A 21636-nucleotide genomic window follows, 5' to 3' on the forward strand; every position below is an offset into this window, starting at 1 on the left:
TTTGAAGCTTTTATAATAATTTTAATCATTTTTTGCAACATTTTTTAAATTTTCTACTCCCTATTTGAAATATATCTCCAACTTTCCCAAAACATTGACCATTTTCACAGGTACGATAACCCAAAGTTTATTTAAATGATACGAACAATTTTTAGTAGAGCTGATAATTTTTTACTATTTTTAATTTTTATAACATTTTTATCTTCCCTAATATTGACAATGTGCAAATGTATAAAAAAGGCAATAATCACATTCGCCTTTGCAACAATCCTTTTAATTCTTTTCCTTGGATAATACTACAATAAAAATAAATTTTTTCACTAGGAAAAATCTATCAAAATACCTTCAAAAATTGCTAACCAACAATCACACAGTCAGTCTTCACCGAAATCATCCCAAGAAAACCCGACAATACCTACAACTACCCAAAACCCCCAAACATCCACACGAGTTTCTTTCCAAGATAACCCCTACACTTTTGAAGAACGACACGATCTCTTATCCGAACCATTAGTACCAGTTCAGCGACAAGCACCCCTAAGTGAACCAACATATAACTTGTACCCAACATTACCACAAGAATTAAGTAGAATAAGAAACATTAGTCAAAACCAAAGTACAGTTGAAATAAACAGACAAATTATACATCCACGACGAAATTTTCAAACCCCCCGAGTTCATTTTGATATACCCCAATCCCCATCACAAATTACTCCAGAAAACCCAAATAGCACATTACCAGAAACCCCTACACTTCTTTCACAACGTAGCACCTCAAGTATACCCTCAGATTACTTAGGTTTAACACCAACATCTGAACAAATACGTGACAATCCCTTTAACCCCCCCAATCAAACATCACGACTACCATATTGGACAACACACTCATTCACACAAGGTGAACCAAACTTAATAAATGACCCAATAGATATTTCTACGGATACAACAACATCATCATCACTACCAGAAACACTATCACTACCATCAACACCATCAATAAGCCAGATTTCACCGACGCCTGTCCCCCTAAATTTTCCAAATAACCTCGACGCTAGATATCGAGAACAATCATCAACAAATATCCCTTTAAGATTAGATTGGAACACGTTCACAGCAACCCCACCATTATTTGGACAACATCCAGAAAGTAACCGACTCCACAATTGGGCACTCCATAGACTACAATATAGACAAGACATCCACGAAGACATTCGTGACCATAACATCCAAATACTCTACAAATTAAAATTAAAAAAAAGTCTACAATTAAAATTCGAAATCACGATTCAACTTAACAACATTGTTCAACATCCTTACCCATTAAACCCACCCAATATAACAGCTCAATCACTACCACCACCATTTATAACAACTGAAGTAATATATAAGTACGACAGATATACCAAAAAGACAATTGGTTACATCACATTTTATAACCCATACTCAGGATTATCATACACATGTATATTCTAAAAATATTGAAATTTCAACAAATTTTTTTTCCAATATTTTCCGATCAAAACACAAATCCTTCTCCCCGCACAGGACCCCAGGACTTATTAGTAACACACTACGATTGTGAAGAAAATGAACAAAAAACACTCCACAAATATGCAATAAATCAAGTATCACAATGCGAAACAGAACCACAAGCTATAGAAACTACAAATATAACAGTGACACTGTATTCAAAAGCCCGAGCAACTACAGTCGCAGGATATAAATTTGCAGCAACATTTTCCGAAAAGAAAGTACATTGTTCACAAGTTTCAAACGGAAATAAAAACCGACTTGACCACGAATCATTCTACCAAAGTAATATAGAGCGACTTCTACATCTAAATCCCGATGATTGTAAAAACGAGCTACTCAGACTAAATATCACAAGAAATAAAAACGCCGACAGAAAACTAGTATAATTTCAAGCCTTTGCCGATTCTGTACATCAAGCAGAACTTGAAAGATATCAAGGACATATAAAACTAGATGAAAAATACCCATACAACGGCGCACACGGAAGATTAACTTATGATATACACGATAAACACTGGATACCACACATTGGTATAAATAATCCATCAAACTGCAAAGTAGACACAAAAAATAAAGGATATCAAGAAATAATGTTTTTCGATTGGAAAATACAACTCGAAAAAATACAACTCACACGAGATTTATCCGACAACACAATGATCTATCAAGGAATTAGATTACCTTGTAAAAACGATCAAGGTTATTGTGATCCTACAACACGGACACAAGCAACAATTGTTTGGTTTCCCGAAGTTACATGCACAACATTTCAAGTAGCAAAAATACACGCTCGAATCATAAAATTTCACGAAAAAAATTTTTTAGAATCAATTCTATATGAACAAGTTCATCCATCACGAAAACAAAGTACTGATTTCCGAAATATCCATAATATAGAAAATAAATTAACACGTTTCCAAATAAATCAAGAAACAGAAATCGCATGCAAATACAGGAACCCACTTTACAAAACACAATATTCTGAAATACTAGTTGAATACGAAAAAGGTTTCGACATGACCACTGGAAAAATAAAATTTGACCCTTATGCCACAGGTCACCCTCTAAACGAAGGAACATCATACATACCAGTTAACTTTCAAAAAAGCAATGGTCAACCTGGTGGAAAACTAAAACCACATGACACTAGAAGTACACGTTTACAAGAATTATCACTAATGAATAACACTTATTTTGGTAATATCCACTATGATATCCAATTAGATATGAAGTTAGACTACACGATTAGTCGAATTTTTCAAGAAAAGTCACTCTCCGAATTAGAAACACTTCACCAACTATGCGAATTAGAAAGAACACAAATCCTACAATCACTCGCACTAGCAGTATTAAAAATACCCTACGCAGGATATAATTATCAGGAAATAGATCAAATTTTCTAGACTACGAAGGAAACGTATTATGGTTTTATACTTGTACCAAAAAAGTATCACCACTATATGTTTTTGAAGATTGCTATAAAAGAATCCCTATTTTTTATAAAAAATAAGGTACATTTTGTTGACACACTCTCAAGACGAACATATTTTTGGGATACCGCAGTCCCATGTGGATCAAAAAATAGCCATAATGTAGTACAATTGAACCCTGATGAAGATAAATATTATCTTCTTACTCCATACCCTACGTTAATGCAATCACTCAAAAAATTTTCACCCGAAAGCATCAGAGCTATTGCTCGTAATCCAAGTATTGATTTACAATCAATTGGAATATATTCAAAATCAGATATCGAACACCACATTAGAACACATCAATTCCAAGAATTATTAACACAAATGGACACTATACAAAGACAATCAATTGATCAAAAATTACAAAAACTTGCCGAAACCGCAGAATTTGCAGATATTTATACACAAGATTATAGCGGATATTTTAAAGACATTAAAAACTATATATATCTAAACGGTGAAAAATACAGACCACAAGATATTTCACCTATAAATATTTTTAGCTTTGTTACCCTAAAAAATGAAATTCTCGATTTTCTAGGATGGCCCTATTACATCTTAGAAAAATTAACTATCCTATACGCAATGTTTAACTTTATAGGATTTCTTTTTTCACTTTTAAAAGGAATCTATATTACATGCGCTATACACACACAAGTAAATAGACAAGCAAATGTAGCACGCATACTATTTGCAGGATTTTTTGGAATTTTTTCTTCATCAATAAACAAAATTCTTCTAGACGCACAAATAAAAGAATATAATACAAAAATAGCGACAAGACAGAACACGTACGACGAAGAACATAATAACATAGAAGTAACACCTACCGCACCACAGTTGCCACCCCTACCACATAACCATCCATCATCCTTAGTCCCACGTAATTTCCGAAACCTAGCAGTAACACATAACCCAAATTTTAGACCAAATATATCACAAAGTACCATACAACATATAATGACATCATTCACAAGATGATAATACATATGAACAAATTATAGAACAACCCCATATCAACGCTTTTCAGTCTCAAAATAATCATTTTTTAGCCCACGATGAGCCGACAACTTGGATCCCTACACCGCTCAAATTCCCACCCAACCATCCTCCACACTCCAATCCCAATAATCCCACTTTTTGCTTTCCCACCACCCGATTTCCCAACTATTAATATATCATCAAGCACGAATTCGGATACTAACTCAGATATTTCAGTTTTATACTCCATCTCACAACTTAATAACTCTAATATAGAAACCCCTGACGAATTTGCAGACTCCGAACCATCTCCATCCAATAATTTTCAAACCAACTCCTCAGTTTTTTCAAAACCCCCTTTTCAACCAATCCCACTAAATAATTCACTCCCATCCGTTTCCACTCCTTCTTATGCTTCGCAAGTAACCCCAACCTACTCTCCATTTCATTCCGACCGATCATCTAATAATTCTCCAGATACCCCCCAAATTTCCCTGGAACTCGATAATTTTATCACCCTACAGCAACAGTTAATACACTCTAACACCCTCACCATACATCAAATCTCATCCACAATAGAATCCTCAAACCCACCTACTCCTACACCCTCCTCAGCTTACACTGCATCATTAGCACAATCATCCACATCCACCGAAACATCGAATAGCACTCACCGAGCTTATCGCACTTTTAAACAAAAATTCCCGAATCACCCATTCCCGACCAAACCCGGAACAGCCTGCGAATATATTAATCATCCACAACACACAAACACGAAAGGTTTTCTAGCAATCACCTTACCCTCATTCCCGCAATATACATTAAACACACCTAACGACACTAACGACACACGTAGTTTTGTAGATGAACATGTTTTAATGCCCACACTTCACTGGACAGCATATTACCATTTTACTAATACCCTTTGCCTGCCACATTCTAGTACTCATGACGATATAGAAAAGAATAAAGATATGTTATATAGACTCACCGCAACACTAACACCTAGACAGTTTACTTATATAGGATATAAAAAATTACTAAAAACATTCACTGCACCTCGTGCTAACGAATTTACAATAAAATATTACGATCATAATATCATCCGAACTAATCAAGACCAATTTCTAGATGACGACCGCTTCGCTAACCCAAAACTAACAGAAAAAATTTTCATCAAAACGTCATATGTATTCACACTTAATATTTTTGATAGAAAATATGATCACATCATTTCTGAAGCACTAAATGATATTCAAGCTTACGAAAGTTTTCAAGACAAATTTCAGTTATTTTCACTAACCTTTCACTTCCTTGCACCACATGAACGCGATTTGCACTGTTCACACGACATTATGTTACGCACTAAACAGACTCATACATATACATAGTATCGCTTCATACAAAATCATTTTGATTTACATACTCCATCAAGACAACCACACCATCGTTTTCAGTTTCTTAACTCGAAGTACACTTCACCATTTTTTCTTAATTTCACCTATTGCATCAAGGATACTAACCTCCGCGGCATCCTCCGCAATTATGACCCAGTAACACAAATGTATATATTTTGTCCCATCACAAAGACCTTTAACGCCGAAGAATCCAGACCCTTCCTTATCCCACATGAATTTATCCAGCCTATAGAAATCCCAATTTTAGAATTTATTCACAATACTAAATATAATCACAAAATATATAACCTCATTCAAAACACACCTTATGAGTTTGCAGTAGGCACCGAAGAACTAAAAACCATTGAAGCACTTCAATTGCTTTGGCCACTGCTTCAAACTAAAAACATCATTCGCATACTAGCAAAATTACTAACAACATCGGACATGATACACGACATCTTCCACCACGGCTTTTTCCCAGACGATTAACAAGTAAGTATCATTTAAAAATATTCTTAACTAATAAATTTAAATTAGTACTAACAATTCTTTATTCATGTTTATTTTACATTTCTAGTCTTCATACCACGATCATCTGCAAAAAACAGAAAATATAAATAAAAAATAAACTTGTTAAAATTCTTCTAAACTTCATTAATATTTTGCACAAGATAATATAATAAAATTCATACCAAATGTAGTAAAATAGTTTATAAATTGTTTCTCCATAAAGCAGTAAATTTAATTACAATGAAAATTTATAACTTTAAATTTCCCCCAACAAAAAGCAGTAAACTTGAAATTCTATGTAATAAATTGATAAAATGAAAATGCAGTACTAACCTTTTGATATTTTCATTCACTCGCACAAGAATTCTATCCAAACTCGCACAGCTCGCCCACGACGAATTGTTTAAATAATGATTTTAAGTTTCAAGTTTTCACACTCAACAACTCTAACACACGATAACAAGTTTCAAACTTTCCTTTTACCCGGTTGGAAAGGAATTATATACTAAACCAAACCAACCAACGCAGCTTACTAAACACCACAAATCATAAAATAACAGCATGACTAAGAAAAGAAAACCAACGGTACCCAAACCGGATTTACCCAGTTTAAAACTGGATAATTTATTCTTTTGAAGACTATTATAAAGTCTAAGAAAGAAATAATAAAACACAAAAAAGGCGCAAGACAAACCCATACCAAAAACAATTTGATTTTTGAAAAAAGGACACAACCAAAGAAACATAAGAAAGACCAACATAAACTCAACATAAAACGTTATCACATAAAAGGACCTCTCAAAGAAACCGCACGAAATCGTACTCCCACTCCTGGCGTAACCCACCAGAGAGGACGTCCTGAGCATGCTCTATAGCCGGCCTAACCCACCGCGCTACATCCACGCTTTGTGACCACACTTCTATTTTTAATAGGAGGTACTCAAGGGTGAGTAACTCTTCAAAATAAACGAACTAAAACAAAATGCTTTTGTGAAAACAACTAACTAAATTCATGATTAAAAAACCGAACTAATAAAATTTTATAAATGTAAATCATACCTTGCAGTATATAGATCAACACACAACAACAAAGACGAACATCCAAAGACAAAATGATCCCATCACACTCGAACAAGAATGGCTAACCACAACCGATATGCCGTCCACAATCACAACTCAAAGGATTTAGAGTACGACTTGACTTCGCAGAAAGGACTTCATTGAACTAGACCAATGACCACCTCGATGTTCAAGTATAAGTACAGATCCGAGTTACGAGGCATCCCTTCCACACACGATCTCCACGCCATTCCCAGACGAGGTTGAACACAAAACAAGTTCTCTACATAATACAGAAAAACCCGTCATAGCAAACCATTTTGAAATCAGATTGATTTCATTGGGGAACACAGTCGTTGTCACAAGACGACACAACGGTTGATGTCCCTAACTCCAGCGTCCTGGAACTTTTTTAACAAGAGAAACCGGACAAGAATATGATGTTCGCCAAATACCAACGTTCATCATCCATCCTTTGAATTGCAGAAAGATAATTCTAAAAACTCTGTAAAACCGGATGGGTGGAACCTGATCCAAACTATATTTTATGATTGGATAAATTGGATATTTTACCACTGTAAAGTAGTTAATATTAACCAATCATAATCCATCTAACTAACAACCCACTTATTTGTAAGTGCTGAAATTACTTGTAATTTCAGCACCAGAGAGATTTGAATTTAACTTAAAAATTAGTTGTCTCTCCAAGAGAACTTCAGCAGCCGCAACAAACCAGTATACCCTAGATCTATTGAGCCTAGCAGAGACTAGTTAAACACCCTGAGACTAGAAAGTATAAGAGTAAGATTAGGATCGGTATTAGACTAAGAAGTTGCACGAATCTATCCGGCCGAAAATAAGATAGCGTGACGAGCAGACGGTGTACCCTATCCGAAATTATTCTATGAGTTAACCACATCGGTTCTAACTCACTTTCGCCAGCACCTAAATAAGGGCTGAACATTAATTGAAAATCAAAAACCAATTGTCGATTATAAAATGGGTAAGTTCTGAATTTCCTAAAATAAATTTCGTATTCATTTTGTGCACAAAAATGAAAATATGATTGTTGCTCATTTTTTTTCTACAGTTTTCCGCAATAAAACATTTTCAATCAAGAATATAAGAAGGTTTGACCCACGGTTCTGCAGTGATATTATGCAGATTTAATCTTTTTTTCACGTTTAACTTTCAATTGACCTTGAAAGATCTTGAGAATGGGTTTATTCTTCCTTAATTTATATCTGTTTTGCAATTTTATATCTTTCTTTGGAAAAGAAAAAAGTTATTTATTTGGCGAACGATTAGTATCGTGGTCCCTCTTTTTCAAGTGTGGTTTTCAAAAGATCAGATAACACTTTTTTATATCTTCAATATCACTTGAAGTTTTAGCCCAATTAAGCAAATATAATCGCTTGACAAGGAATTTGTTTCTCATGACATTACGAGAAGGTTTTCGTTTCAATGCATCTAATTTATACGCTAAAATGAAGAGTGGGCTGAAAGTACAATTTGACATTTTAGTATCGAATAAACAACAACAATCACATCAACCAAAAAGAAGTTACAAGTCGCACTAATGATAAATACTCTATATAAAATTTTGATTCGAGTCAGGGGCGGATTTAGGGGGGAAGGGGGCGGGGGGGGGGCGGACGCCCCCCCCTCAGGGATTCGACCCCCTGCCGACCCAAAGGGTCCCCCCTTTGATACTTTTTCAGAAATCCATTTTTGGCGGACCGACCCTAAAATTTTTCTAAAGGCGCCTTCGGCGCCAATATATACTAACTTTGAGGGGAAGCGCCCGCCAAAAAAAACGCAATTTTTTTGTCAAAATCTTTCAAAAAGTGCCCAAAAACGGCTTTTTTGACTGTTTTTTCAAAAATTTGCCTGCGGCGCAGAAAATTTTGCCAAAATAGGGGCAAAACAGTGCTTTGGGAGAGCTCGAAAAATCAATTTGTTCGACCTAAAAAAAAAAAAAAGGTCGTCAAAATTTTGGAAAATTTTTCGAAAATCCGCCCCCCCCTCGAGAAAATCCTAGATCCGCCCCTGATTCGAGTATAAACTAGCAGTTATCTTAAGTGTTCATAAAATTTCCATGAACGTTATTCGAAAAAAAATAAAGATCTGAAAAGATAATTTAAATTTTGATTTGGAAGATCGAATACAGCCAAAAAAATGAAAATAAGATACGAATCCTGGTAATAACGCCGATTCTAATAGTTGATGCGAGCATAAACTACAAAATAAGCAGATGCTTGATTTTTCAAATATAAGCAGATCAGAGATGCATTGAAAGAGTAGTGAAAAAATGGAACAAGGACAGCCGGTTAGTGCGCAAGTAGCACAGAATGTTCCGACCATAGTCTTAAGAAATACAAAAAGTTTTTTCAAGTTAGTGTCGTTTTTTGTTTCAGCGTGGTGTCATAAAAGGAGCTCAAAATCAAAGTTTATAAAAAAAATGTCTAGAAAAACAAAAATTTAAAAAATTTAAAAATTTTACTATTTTTCATATTTGCAGTTTTTTTCTTCTAAATTTTTCAAGTTTTTGATTCTAAAAATGCGATAAAACACTCAACAAACTATTTTTATAAGTAAGACTAAGTTTTTACGTTTTAAATTTAACTAAAGCTAATGTAAGCTTTTAAGCCATTAAATTATGTTATCGTAAGCCTGCTCGCTGACTTTATTTGCTCGAATTAAGACGAAAAACGAAAAAAAAACTTTAAACCGGTTTTACTTGACTCTGGGAAAAAATTTTCTGAAATTTTCAAAAGTTCGAGTAACGACTGTAAGGGCTTTAATGTGTTATATCACTCAAATTCTCTCCGATGATTATTTGTGGTAGCTGATGTTGCTTGAAAAAAAACTAAAACACCCGAATATAAAGTTACTCAGCATTTTTTCTAAACCATCGGAACAATCACAAAAACAAAACGGAATGAGCACACAAGTTTCACTGTTCTACTATCACTTGTTTTCTGCTAATATTGACTTCGGGTTTTGTTAAAGTTTTTTTAGCGAATAAGAATGTCAAATGATTCTAATTGTTTAAACAAATTTCCCTTTTTCGGTCCCTCCAACATGAAAATTTGTTCCCGTCAACCACACTCTTTTCTTCTCCTAGCGAGATATGATGAAGATGATCTTCAGAAGGCTGCGTGCTTGAATTGTACAGAAGGCTGCGTGTTCACGACTGAGCCAAAAGATGTTTTTTTCCCCGCTTACATAACAAGTATCTCTGACGTGCAAGTAAAATCATGATTATGGTCAAATATTCATTATTAATACGCTCAATTATTTTAAAGAAAAAGTTTGAAAAATGGCTGTCAGTGACTTCTATGTTCATTCGTTTTTTTCATTAGAAGTTTGAATTAATTACATGTTTTTATATCGAAAAGACTACTTTTTCAATGCTGCTTTTGCCCCCTCATCTAAAAAAAAAAACAATTATAAAGTTGTGATATGTCACTGAAAATGTTGGGATTAATGAGTTTGAAATCGACTGTTTTTTCGATAATCTCTTTGAATCAAAATGATTTGGTTTATTTTGATCAAAATGATTGGTGCCAACCAAATAAAGCCCAAAGATACAGATAGACTTCGCGTTTATTTTTAGAATTAAATTTTTTTCAATTGAGATTTGGTACAGCAGGCAAAAAAATGAGTGCAAAAAACAAAAGCGAAGACAATTTTCTAACTTAGAGACAGAAGTTCCCTATCAAATTTTTTAGATGAAATTTTTTGTACCATTATTGCCTGTTTGAGTGTTTCAATATCTAAATAATTGAATCACTATGTTTTCTGGATCACATTGACATATACTCTGCCCAATAATTATTAAGAAGGAAGGATCCTGATTTTATATCCACTTAACCTTTTCACCTTAATATTTTTTTCAGCGTAATGTAAATGTAATTGAGAGTTGAAAAGTGGGCTCAGTTATTTTGGCCGAGCCAATTTAGGCTAGATGGACGAAGAATGGGTTAAATAAAGCCACATGAAGTTTGTTTCAGCTTGTAGCATATAATCTGAATCTTTTGGTTGCCAGTCAATATGCAGAATGGTCTAAGAGCAGAATGGTTCCAAGAGAAGAAAAACAGAAACACAATAAAATTTACAGGCTAATCGGTAAATGAGGTGTAAGAATTGTCAATATTACCAAAGAATCGAATATTTTAAGCACAATTTGAGTAATTTAGTCCAGATTTTTAAAAAAAATCAATCAAAAAACTTAATGAAATTATTTAATTCACGCATAATTTATTCCTTTTTAGATATTTTTGACGATGCTAATAATTGTTTTATCAATTAGCCTGTATAAACCAATGAAAGTCAATATTTTTCTGTTTTTCTGCTCTTGGACCATTCTGCTTATTGCTCAGCCTCCGAATATTTTGATTGGATCAAAGGTTTTACTAATCGTGGAAGGATTGTTAATTGGCAATCGAGAGAATCAAAATCCCAGGTTGAAATGTCGATGCCTCACGTTTGTTTCATAATACGCTTTTTTTTTTCATCTTTCAAAAATTTTAATTGCTTTTTCTGTAAATTACGTAATTAGTTCACTCTTGCTTTGTTAAACCCCCAATTGGTCACAATTGAAGCCTTTCTTTCTTTCTTTCTTTCTTTCTTTCTTTCTTTCTTTCTTTCTTTCTTTCTTTCTTTTTCTCTTTCTTTCTTTCTTTCTTTCTTTCTTTCTTTCTTTCTTTCAATATTTGAAAAGATCTCTCTGTTCGGAACTTTTGCTGGTTGTTTTATGAGCAACGTGAAACGAAACCACAGATGGGACCGTTGTTAGCACGGGTTTGGCACAGTTCATAAGTTTAGTTAAATTTTGCGTTTTTTGTTTCAGATTCCACATTCAGCGTTCTGACGTGGGCCTTGACCTTGCTTCCAACATGAGCTCATCTGATTTGCCCTACCAAGACAGTGACGGAACTATTCCAGGCCAGTGATTCAAATACTTCTTTTTTCTCCATCTTCTCGCAAGAAACTTGAAAAAATCATGTCAGAAAAGAAAAGTAGCAATATTTAAATCTTCAGATCAATTGGCAAAATAATACCCAAATTTTATTCAAGTAGCTATATTAATTTAAAAATTAAAAAAAAAAACGATAGTTATTTGGAAAATGAAGTTTTGCTGTTTTGTTCTAGGTACTGAGTATGTGTACATAGTGTATTCAGACTACATGGGATGGCTGAGTGCGGCGGCTACGTGTGTGGGCTGTCTGCACCCCAGACCCCCGGTCAATCTGAGAGGAACCCCTGAGAACCATACTGAGATATACCTCAGCTGGGATGACCCTGTGTTGGAAAGTGCCGTGGATGGTTAGTCTTAACAAATTGTCCATTAGCGTTGAAAGAGTGAAATCTTTCATACGCGAATGGCCGAATGCGCGAAAATTACGTCAGCCAATAAGAATTATTCATTAGTTCGAAGGGGATCTAGTTAACAATCTTCCCTCTTTCAAGAAAAAGGGAGATTGTCTGGTAGGTTAAATCAGCTTATCAAGAGCCAAGATTCAACGAACGTAGTTCAGACTCTTATATAGGTCGTGATGATTTTTTCATTTTTTTTTCGCGGTTTGCCTTTTTTGATTTTTTTCTAGTTCAGTTCAGTTCCTTTACTAAAAGCAAGGCTATTTCCACTATCGAACAGCAAAAATGTAAAGGTGGCGTAAAACATAATCGACTTCTAGTTTCGAAAATGGAATCGAATTATCAGATTTTCCAGCGAAATATAAATTTTGTCTATTGATCCAGTTTTCACACTGGCTAGCTTGCGAGCATTAGTGTATTAGTACAAACTTTCTTTTTTCTAATCTAACGCGCAAATAAAAGTGTTCATTGAAAGTGTTCACTTATATGGAAATTTCACTATAGCATTGGAAATTGTATCGCATCTGTTCTCTGCTTTGTTTGTGGCTAGTTTTTGTCATTAATTAAGCGTCCGTGACTGAGCGGTTAGTTCGTGAGAATCATAATCTCTTGGTCGCAATAGATTTTAGGTTCGATTTTGAGACGAGCCGAATTTTAATTAACTCGAAGCTTATTTCTACTTTTTCCTTACGGATTTTATAACGCTGCTTTTTTCTCAAATTGGGTTTATTTTATCAAAAAAATGTCATTGAAAATTTTTTTCTAGAAATGCAAAGTTGAGACTTTTTCAAAAAACAAGCCAGTTTTTTTTTGTTTATTAGCGTTCATTGACTCTTTTCCACCTGCCTGTTGGCTCTGTTTGTTCATTTATAGGAGTGGAAATTCTTAAGTAGATACCATAGTAGGAGACATTGTTAAGTACATACGTTCTAAGGAAATCAACGATAAAATCATTCATTTTTGGACAGTTTTAATGGCGTTTATTGCTTGAGAATTTTCGCGAAGTCGGTCTTTTGCGCATGAGAATAGCCCCCGTGAAGAACATTCTAGTTCTAGTCAGTAGAATCGATTGACGGAAGAGGAAAGTTCCATTAGCCAATCAAAAAGAGTCACTACTCATTAGTCTGAGAATGAAAAAAATTCTTTCAGCTCAAAAGTTTTTGGATGGTTTTTGGAAACATTTCTGCCATGCGGTCTTTATGCCGTAGCCTCTGGCTGAGCGACAAAAGCCCCCGAGTCAAAAGCCCCCTGCGACAAAAGCCCCCCGTCAAAAGCCCCCGAGTCAAAAGCCCCCGGCGCATAAGTTACATGTACATGAACACCTACATGCAAAAGCACGGGGGGCTTTTGACTCGGGGGCTTTTGACGGGGGGCATTTGTCGCGTGGGCTTTTGACTCGGGGGCTTTTGACGCTCAGCGGTAGCCTCTGACTGATATCATCAAAAATGGCGTTCTTGTCTTTTTATCTAGTTTTTTTTTGCCAAAATAACTACTTTGCATGCAAAACCTACTTTGCTTTTTGCATAGAAACCAGCTACTTTTGTTCATGCAGAAAATGAGAAGAAAAATGGAAACAAAAAATGAAAAATGTTGCTTGAGTTAATTCTCGCGTTTTCAACTACTGTATGTTGGTTGCGTGTAGCATATGAAGTGGCTAATGGGGATGGGGCGTGGGTGGATGCCAATGGAATGTCAGGCAGAGACCACACCTTCACTGCTCTCCTGCCCTCCACCTGCTACGACTTGAACGTCAGGACCAGAGGTTAGATCTCTATTATTATAAAAGCTGCAGTCGTGTTTATCCTAGTGGCATTGTGAGTTTGGTTATTTCTATTGCGGCTATACATTTCTTATTTATTCATCGTCGTTATGAGAACATACTATGCCCAGTCAATGCAAGCCGGTCAAAAATGTTCTGAACATTTATTTACCAAAGTTTTTTCAATTTTGAAATCTTGGACTAAAATAAAAAAAATATGGAAACTTCGAAACGTAATTTTGAAATAACGTGGTTAGTTTTGAAAAATACCTGATCCGTATCCTCTAAATGCAGTAGTTTTTTTAAACCATATATATGTTCAGTACCCCCCCCCCCCCCACCCCTTCATTCTGGTCGGAAAAGATTCTCCAATGGCAAATTTCATAAGGAAGCCTGGCTCTTTTTCCTTTTCTCTCACTACGCAAATTCTTTCTAGAAAGTTTTTTGGTCACCTTCGTTGTCCGATGGTTATAAAACTGTATCGCGAACTAATTAAGTCATAACAAACATATTTAGTCTTCATACTCAACATTGAAAAATATTTTTTTAACCCATAAAGAAGCCTTGGGCGCAATATGAAAAATTCAATGGGAGTTCGATCGGCTTGAAAAACAAAAATATGTTTGTTTTCATTGTAGTGGACTGTGACAATGACGCGCTAGCACCCAACGTGCCTGAGTACTCGACCCCTGTGCAGGTTCAAATGTGTACACAGCCCAGTCCCTGTCAAATCAGCTCGGTTAGTTGTTTGACTTGCAGTCCGGCTAGTTTTTGTAAATGTAAATTTAATTGCATAGCTAAGTGAAAATGCAAGCATCGTATTTACACTAGCGCTTGCGTGCGTAGTGTATTAGTACGAACTATTTTTTCAACACAAATAAAAGTGTTCATTAAAAATAATCACTTATTTGATGGCACTTTTGCTATAATCACAAATTATAGCATTGGAAATTGCATAGCCTCTGTCCTCTGCTTTCTTTGTGGCTAGTGTTGGTGAGTTTTTAAGCGTCTGTTGTTAGTGCATGAAATTTATAGTTTCTATACAGTGCTGATTTAAATTAACCGGACAAAACGAGCTAAACTTGAAGTTTAAAACGCGTTTTTCTCTAATTGGGTTGAGTTTAGGTGAAAACTTAAAAGACAAAAATTGTTTAAAATTTTAGCAGAATTAATATGGTGTAATTTGTTTTGTGAAATTCGGGTCCGAAGTTTTACCCCAAAAATGGGTCATTTTGACTTTTCTTAGTTAATCAAAAATTACGCCAAAAAATCCAGTCGATCACAGACATAATTATATCAAAGTGAGCCCCTTACGTAGCCTCACAAACTTTACAAGGGTATTTTCTCCAAAAAAATTGCATATTGTTTAAAAATTGTTTTCAAATAAAAAGTTGGTACTTTATATAGTAAAAATGACCTTTTTTGTCCATCAAACAAAAATAAATTAACTTAAACAATATTTTGGAGATTATACCCTTCTTAAAGTTTGTTGGGCTACGTAAGGGGCTCACTTTGATATAAATATGTCTGTGATCGACTGAGTGTTTTTGGCGTAAATTTTGATAAACTAAGAAAAGCCAAAATGACCCATTTTTGGGTTAAAACTTCGGACCCGAATTTCGTAAAACAAATTACACCATATTACTTCTGCTAAAATTTAAAGCAAGTTTCGTCTTCATCAGTTTTCACTTAAACTCAACCCAATTTGAGAAAAACGCGTTTTAAATTTCAAGTTTAACACGTTTTGTCCGGTTAATTTAAATCAGCACTGTATTGCATATTGAATCTAAGACGTAGTCTAATTTTTACTAATTCGAGACTTTTCTTCTCTTTTTTCCTAATCCATTTTTTAGAGCTGCTTTTTGTCGTGTTCATGCTAGTGCTTGCGAAGTACAGCTTGGCCTCTGCCAGTATATTTATTATTTGATTTAAAAAAAAATTGATTTTAAATTGGAACATCATCATTTTTCAGAGACGACTGCCGAAATCAATTTTAAAATGGTAAAATGACTTAATTTTATGATACACATATAAATGGAGATCATCGTATAAATACACGTTTAACGCTTTTCGGAAATCATACTTGTTAAACATTTTAAGGAAGCAATAGCTGTTGAAAGTTTTTCGATTGGCGCGTGCTTTTCAATAAAACTGCTTACTAGATTTTTGTTCCGACTTTCGATACGAAGGTAACGGAATATTTGTGCTCGGGGTGGGTTTTTTTTCTTCAGACAAATTTCGACTTTTTAACTAGCCATTTTTGACGGATTTTTTTTTATCATTCGAAAGGTATTGTTGTCCTGAGCTCAAATTTGAAAAGATATTTCACCTGTGATCATTTTTCGTAAAGTTACGGGGGTTTAAAGATTGCCATTTTGGCCAATTTGGGACAATTAACGCGCGATATATTTCGCGCTATTAACGCGTAAGCGGAGAGTTAATCCGTCTTAGAAATTGTTCCAAATTGGTTAAAAGAAGCTTATTTGCCATAATTGGTTTGTTACAAGGAGCGAAATCTATCCTTTTGTACTTTTACTTTATATGGCGTGTGGGGGGATGAGTTTCAATAAAAAAATTCACATTTAAAAAAAAAATTCTTTTGTTATATTTTTTTGAATATCTTAATGTTTTTACTGCTCCATAAACCTTAAAAGGCAGTCGGAACATTCAGGGCTTTGCCCTGATACGAGCAGTCTTGTTTGATTTTGCATTCAATGTGAGAATTATAATCAAAAAGCTATAAATTGTTTTGAAGATCAAGTCAAAAGCGTTTTTTTGAGATGACTGCCGAAATTGTTTTAATCATACGGATGCTTCGATCTTATTTCGAAAGCAAAGCATAGTAATCAAAGTTAACCGATTTGTCAATAATAACTGAATCCTCGCATTTATTGCTTACTTACCAAATTGTCAACAATATTTAAGCCACGAAACAGAATGGTATTATTTTTCGATAAAAAAAAGGTTCATGTTCCGTGAGATTTTTTATTCAATGATAAAGTGGGTTGAACAAACAGATAGTTTTGTAGCTTTTCTGGTTCAATCCAGTTGAAATTGAATAACTCCAAGGTTAACTGTTTTTTGATCGATATTGGAGGTCTGGTTTATGCAGCAAAAAAAAAACGTAAGACATCAAGAGAATATTTTGAGAAGCGAAGGAATTAAGAAACAATTTGTTCAGATTTTACGGAGAACCGCTGTTGTTCCCTTTTAATAAAAACATATGCAATTTATTTTGCCGGACTGAAAAAGAATTGATCACGCTGGATTTGAACTATCGATCTGTCGTCTGAGAGGGGCAGACGTATTAGCCACTTCGACCTCTGTAATTAGTGTTTTTTAATATCTTCAACTTAAGATATCCAAAATATCAAAAAGGAGGAGTTTCGTTACTGAATACACTTTTTGCATATGCATAATCGTTGAACTGTTTCTTGATTGGGGTGGGTCATGTTTCGAATATGTCGCCACAGAAGGAAGAAATAGTAAAAGAGATCTGTTTTTTTATGTGTGAATGTGTGTAACAGGTGGCAGCTGTAGATGTGTCGACTGCTGACTACTCGACTAAGATGGAGATCGAGATCACCACCCTGGCCGCCCATCAGTACAAGCTCTACAGGGAACATATCCAAGTGGCTTCCGGTCTGCCCAGCACCGACCCCTACTATGTAGACAGCCAACTCCTGTCCGGCTCCGCATTCTGCTACAGCTGCTCCGCAAAACTCAATGGTCAGTCTGATTGGCTCTTACAACGCCCCTCCCTCCCTACGCATCATATTAGCCACCCCCCGCCTAGTAACAAAAAATTGTCTTCAAGTGTCTCAATCCATCTTTCAAGCAGCGGATCGCAAACTATTCATCTCCAATGTGTCATAAGGGATATGCAAAAGTTACAGTACATGAAATACAAACAAAATCTGAAACCAGAGACTTGTGGTTGTGGTGTAGACCTCTTTAGTGTTTGACAAGATATTGCACTAAAAACCGGTTAAAATTTTTTGCAGACATTGAGGGAGAGCGGGGCCCAGAGGTTTGTGGATGCAGTCGGCCAGCACCCCCGTACCAACTGGAATCGGAGGCACTATCCCCCTCTCGGGTCAGAATCACCTGGACTGCTCCGGACGCCCACGATATCAGCATCTGGTTCGAAGTGAAGGACTCCCAAGAGAACACAGGTACTACTATTACATCAAAGTAAGAAACGTTTTAGAAAAAGCCAGTTAAAAACACATTAGAAAAGCCGAGTTGTAATTCAGAACTACTAATGAAATTTGTGTTAACAACTGGGATTGCTTTAATGATCAGTGGAGGTGCCGGTCAATGAGTTTCTGGAATGGCCCAATGCTCTGGAAGAGGGCAACATGTACATATTCAGTGTGAGGACAGTACTCAACTGCAGTGTGGCAGCCGGGGTGGAGTTGACCTCAGACTGGGTGGACGTGAATGCGTACACTTCACCAGGCATGCCAATCATTGAACAGGTGAACAAAGCTGTCTTCATTTTTTTTTCTGTATTTAGCTCGAAAGCACTCCTGTTATAGACTCATCGTAAACCTAAAATATGTAGAGATGTCAAATTTTGAATTTTCTACAATCAAATCTGTAGAAATGTGATGTTGAGTTGCCAAATATGATAAAGTGAAGTTTTCGAGGCTTTTTAAAACCTCAAACATTCCGCCCTGATCTCTGCGTATTAATTGGGATGCGCTTATTGTTCTCAGATAGTTTTCAATCCTGTGTATTTGTTTTCTTCTCCCAGGTGGACTATGGCACAGACTTCATCACAGTCGATGTGGTGGCAAGCGGAGGTTACGACTCAATTCGGTCAGTATACAGATTCTTACCATGAGATACCCACGTGGAAAATACGAACATTCGAGCTGTTCTCTTTTTGGCGAAAAATAGACTATTGTGGTGCGACCCGTTTTTTGAATGTCAATCAATGTAGTGAATTATTTAAATAGGTCTGGATGATTTTTTTCCCGTTTTTTCCAGGAAAGTCTGAAAATTTGATCACGAAAATTTGAGCATTTGCTGAAAGGAATGTGCTCACCGAAAGGAAATGGCACAAAAAAACTTGAATTCGTTTAGACTCGAAAGTGAATGTTGATTTTTAGATTTAGTAACATTCCTATTGATCAAGTGTTCTTTCATTGTGCTGTTTCATATTAACATTTTCATCTTAAAACATTCTTGAAACTCAGTGAGCTTCATCATCATATCTTTTTTCTTCGAAATTATGCAGAAGTTACATCTTGATTAAGCACGGAGTAAGGGTCATCATAAGCTTAAAATTACATTTATTGACTGTTAAGTTAACATTGTAGCTGCCGTAGTTCAGACTCTTATATAGGTCGTGATATTTTTTTTTTGAAGAAAAGTCTTGAAACTTGTTCAGACTCAAGTTTATTATTTCTCTGCCGTTCGAAATTTGATTTCTTTTTAAGTTCAGTTCATTTTGTATTAAGGAAGAAAACTCTACAGCCGACTAGCAAAAATGTAAAGATCTCAAAAAACGTGATTGATTTTAGTTTCGAGGCGGATTTTTTTTCAGATTTCCCAGCAGTAGAAGACAGTTTTCTGAAATTGAATTTATTAGAAAATTGTGAATCAGAAATTTCATGAAAGTCAAAGCTTCAAGGCTTTTAACTTTCACTATGAAACTGGAAAGTCATTTTTTTCTCTTTACTTGCGTTTATTCACTCGTTTCCAACTGTTTATTGGTCAAGATTCAGTTTTTTAAAGTTTGTCTGGGACCTCGCCCTCAAGCAACAAGCCCAGATCATGGTGAATATCGTACTTTTAACCTTTCGATTAAGAAGCAGAAATTTAGCCAATTAAGCACCCCGCTTTTTGAATTCTCTATCGCATGAATGCTCACGAGACCCCTTGTTTTTTGTTTGCATTTAGCCTTTCTTTTGCTTTTCTTAGTTGTATGGCACAGACTTCATCACAGAGCTTCAAGGCTAGTTAATTTTTCACGCCAAATTTCCAAACTGGAAGTTTTTTCCGAAGAAACATGCTAGTTTTTTTGTTTCTTTGCGTTCATTGACTCTTTTTCAAATGGCTATGTCCGTAACCAATCGTGACACTTTGATTGACAGTTTTCAACATATATTTTTTTAATCAATAACAGCTGAAAGGTTGAAGGTTGCATGGCTGAGTAGTTAGTGTATGAGACTCCTAACCTGTAGGATGAAGGATTGAATCTCAGAGGTAGACGATTTTTTTTTACTAATTCGAGGCATAATTCTAATGTTATTTAGTGCACTTTATAGAGCTGCTTTTTGTCGTGTTCTCGCTTTGCTAGTGTTTGCGAAATGCAGCTTCGCATCTGCGTTCACATTATTTTATAACAATTGATTTTTTTCAGGAAAAGTCATACAATTTGTCCACGCTCAAATTTGTTTTTTTTGTGGTCTTTTTTTTATTGCTATTCAAGTTCAGCTCGTTTCCATTTTCAAAAGGGAGGCAAACTCTACTATCGAACAGCAACAGGTTAACGTTCACGAAAAACGTGACTGAATTTTTGTTTCGAAATTGGAATCCAATTTTCAGATTTCCTAGCGGAATTAAAAAATACGTATTGGTCCAGTTTTTTCGATAATTTTTGTCAAGAAAATGTGTTCTTAAATTGTTCTGAAACGTGATCAACTTTTAAGGAGATATAATTTTTATTCGAAATTCGAAAGTAAGTATGAAAATAAGTTCATTGACATTTTCCAAGTTTCTTTCTATCGGCCTTAATTGAAATGTGCAGATCTCTTCGAAGAAGTTTGAAAAATAATCAGTTGTTTTTTTGGTTTAGTTCAATTCACTATGTGCGACTATCTGTAGGCTATGTTGAATTGATCTTTATCGTTTAGACTGTTTCTAAACGAGGACGAATACATGCCAGGCAGTGACCTCACTTTTCCCCTGGTTGTGGATGGTCTGGTGCCAGGAACCTCCTACTCATTCTTCGTGACTGCATTCAAAGGCGGAATATTCAACACGAGCGAAACAATTGTCTGGTGCACAAGTGAGTTATTGCCTGCCGAGGGAGTCAGTCATGCGGGAAGGACGGAATGCGCAAAAAATATATCAGCTAATCAAAATTCAGCATTCATAACTTCCAAGGGAAAAAGCTATAACATCAGTCAGTTTTGGACTGTTTAACGTTATTGATTGGTTGCGAATTTTCGCGCATTCGGTCCTTCGCATGAAAATAGCCTTGATTAGTTGTCTGCGGGCCAATCTAATCGACCAAACTCCCAGGTTGAGTTAATTACAAGCTCATTTCTCAAGTATCCGCCAGTAATTTAAAAAAGAGCAAAACAAAATGTGCAAAAATGGAACAACTGTTCGATGCATTCATGTTTGAAGTCCATTACAACTATACTCAAAGGTTTTGATTGCATGTTTTTTTACACGAAAAAGTATGAAATTACTAATTAGCCAAGTTGCGTGCGTTCATACGCAGTTCATGAAAATATCAGTTCGTGAATTTTGTTGCATGGACAAATCTACATAATCTGCAGCGCGCGTTCAATCGGCG

The 21636-nt window shown here is 35.4% G+C and overlaps 1 protein-coding gene across 2 annotated transcripts in view; it reads left to right on the top strand.

Moving 5' to 3' along the window:
* LOC134854891 (uncharacterized) overlaps positions 1-21636 on the top strand; it is a 263671-nt gene that overhangs the window by 145854 nt on the left and 96181 nt on the right. For both annotated transcript variants that reach the window (XM_063871250.1, XM_063871251.1), the window contains 9 exons: positions 11814-11908; positions 12116-12289; positions 13983-14102; positions 14738-14838; positions 17627-17828; positions 18104-18274; positions 18405-18580; positions 18859-18923; positions 20966-21120. In XM_063871250.1, coding sequence (XP_063727320.1) covers positions 11814-11908; positions 12116-12289; positions 13983-14102; positions 14738-14838; positions 17627-17828; positions 18104-18274; positions 18405-18580; positions 18859-18923; positions 20966-21120 — 1259 coding nt within the window. The remainder of the gene's footprint in view (positions 1-11813; positions 11909-12115; positions 12290-13982; positions 14103-14737; positions 14839-17626; positions 17829-18103; positions 18275-18404; positions 18581-18858; positions 18924-20965; positions 21121-21636) is intronic.

Source organism: Symsagittifera roscoffensis, chromosome 9 (genome assembly GCF_963678635.1).
Source record: "Symsagittifera roscoffensis chromosome 9, txSymRosc1.1, whole genome shotgun sequence".
Lineage (NCBI taxonomy): Eukaryota > Metazoa > Xenacoelomorpha > Acoela > Convolutidae > Symsagittifera > Symsagittifera roscoffensis.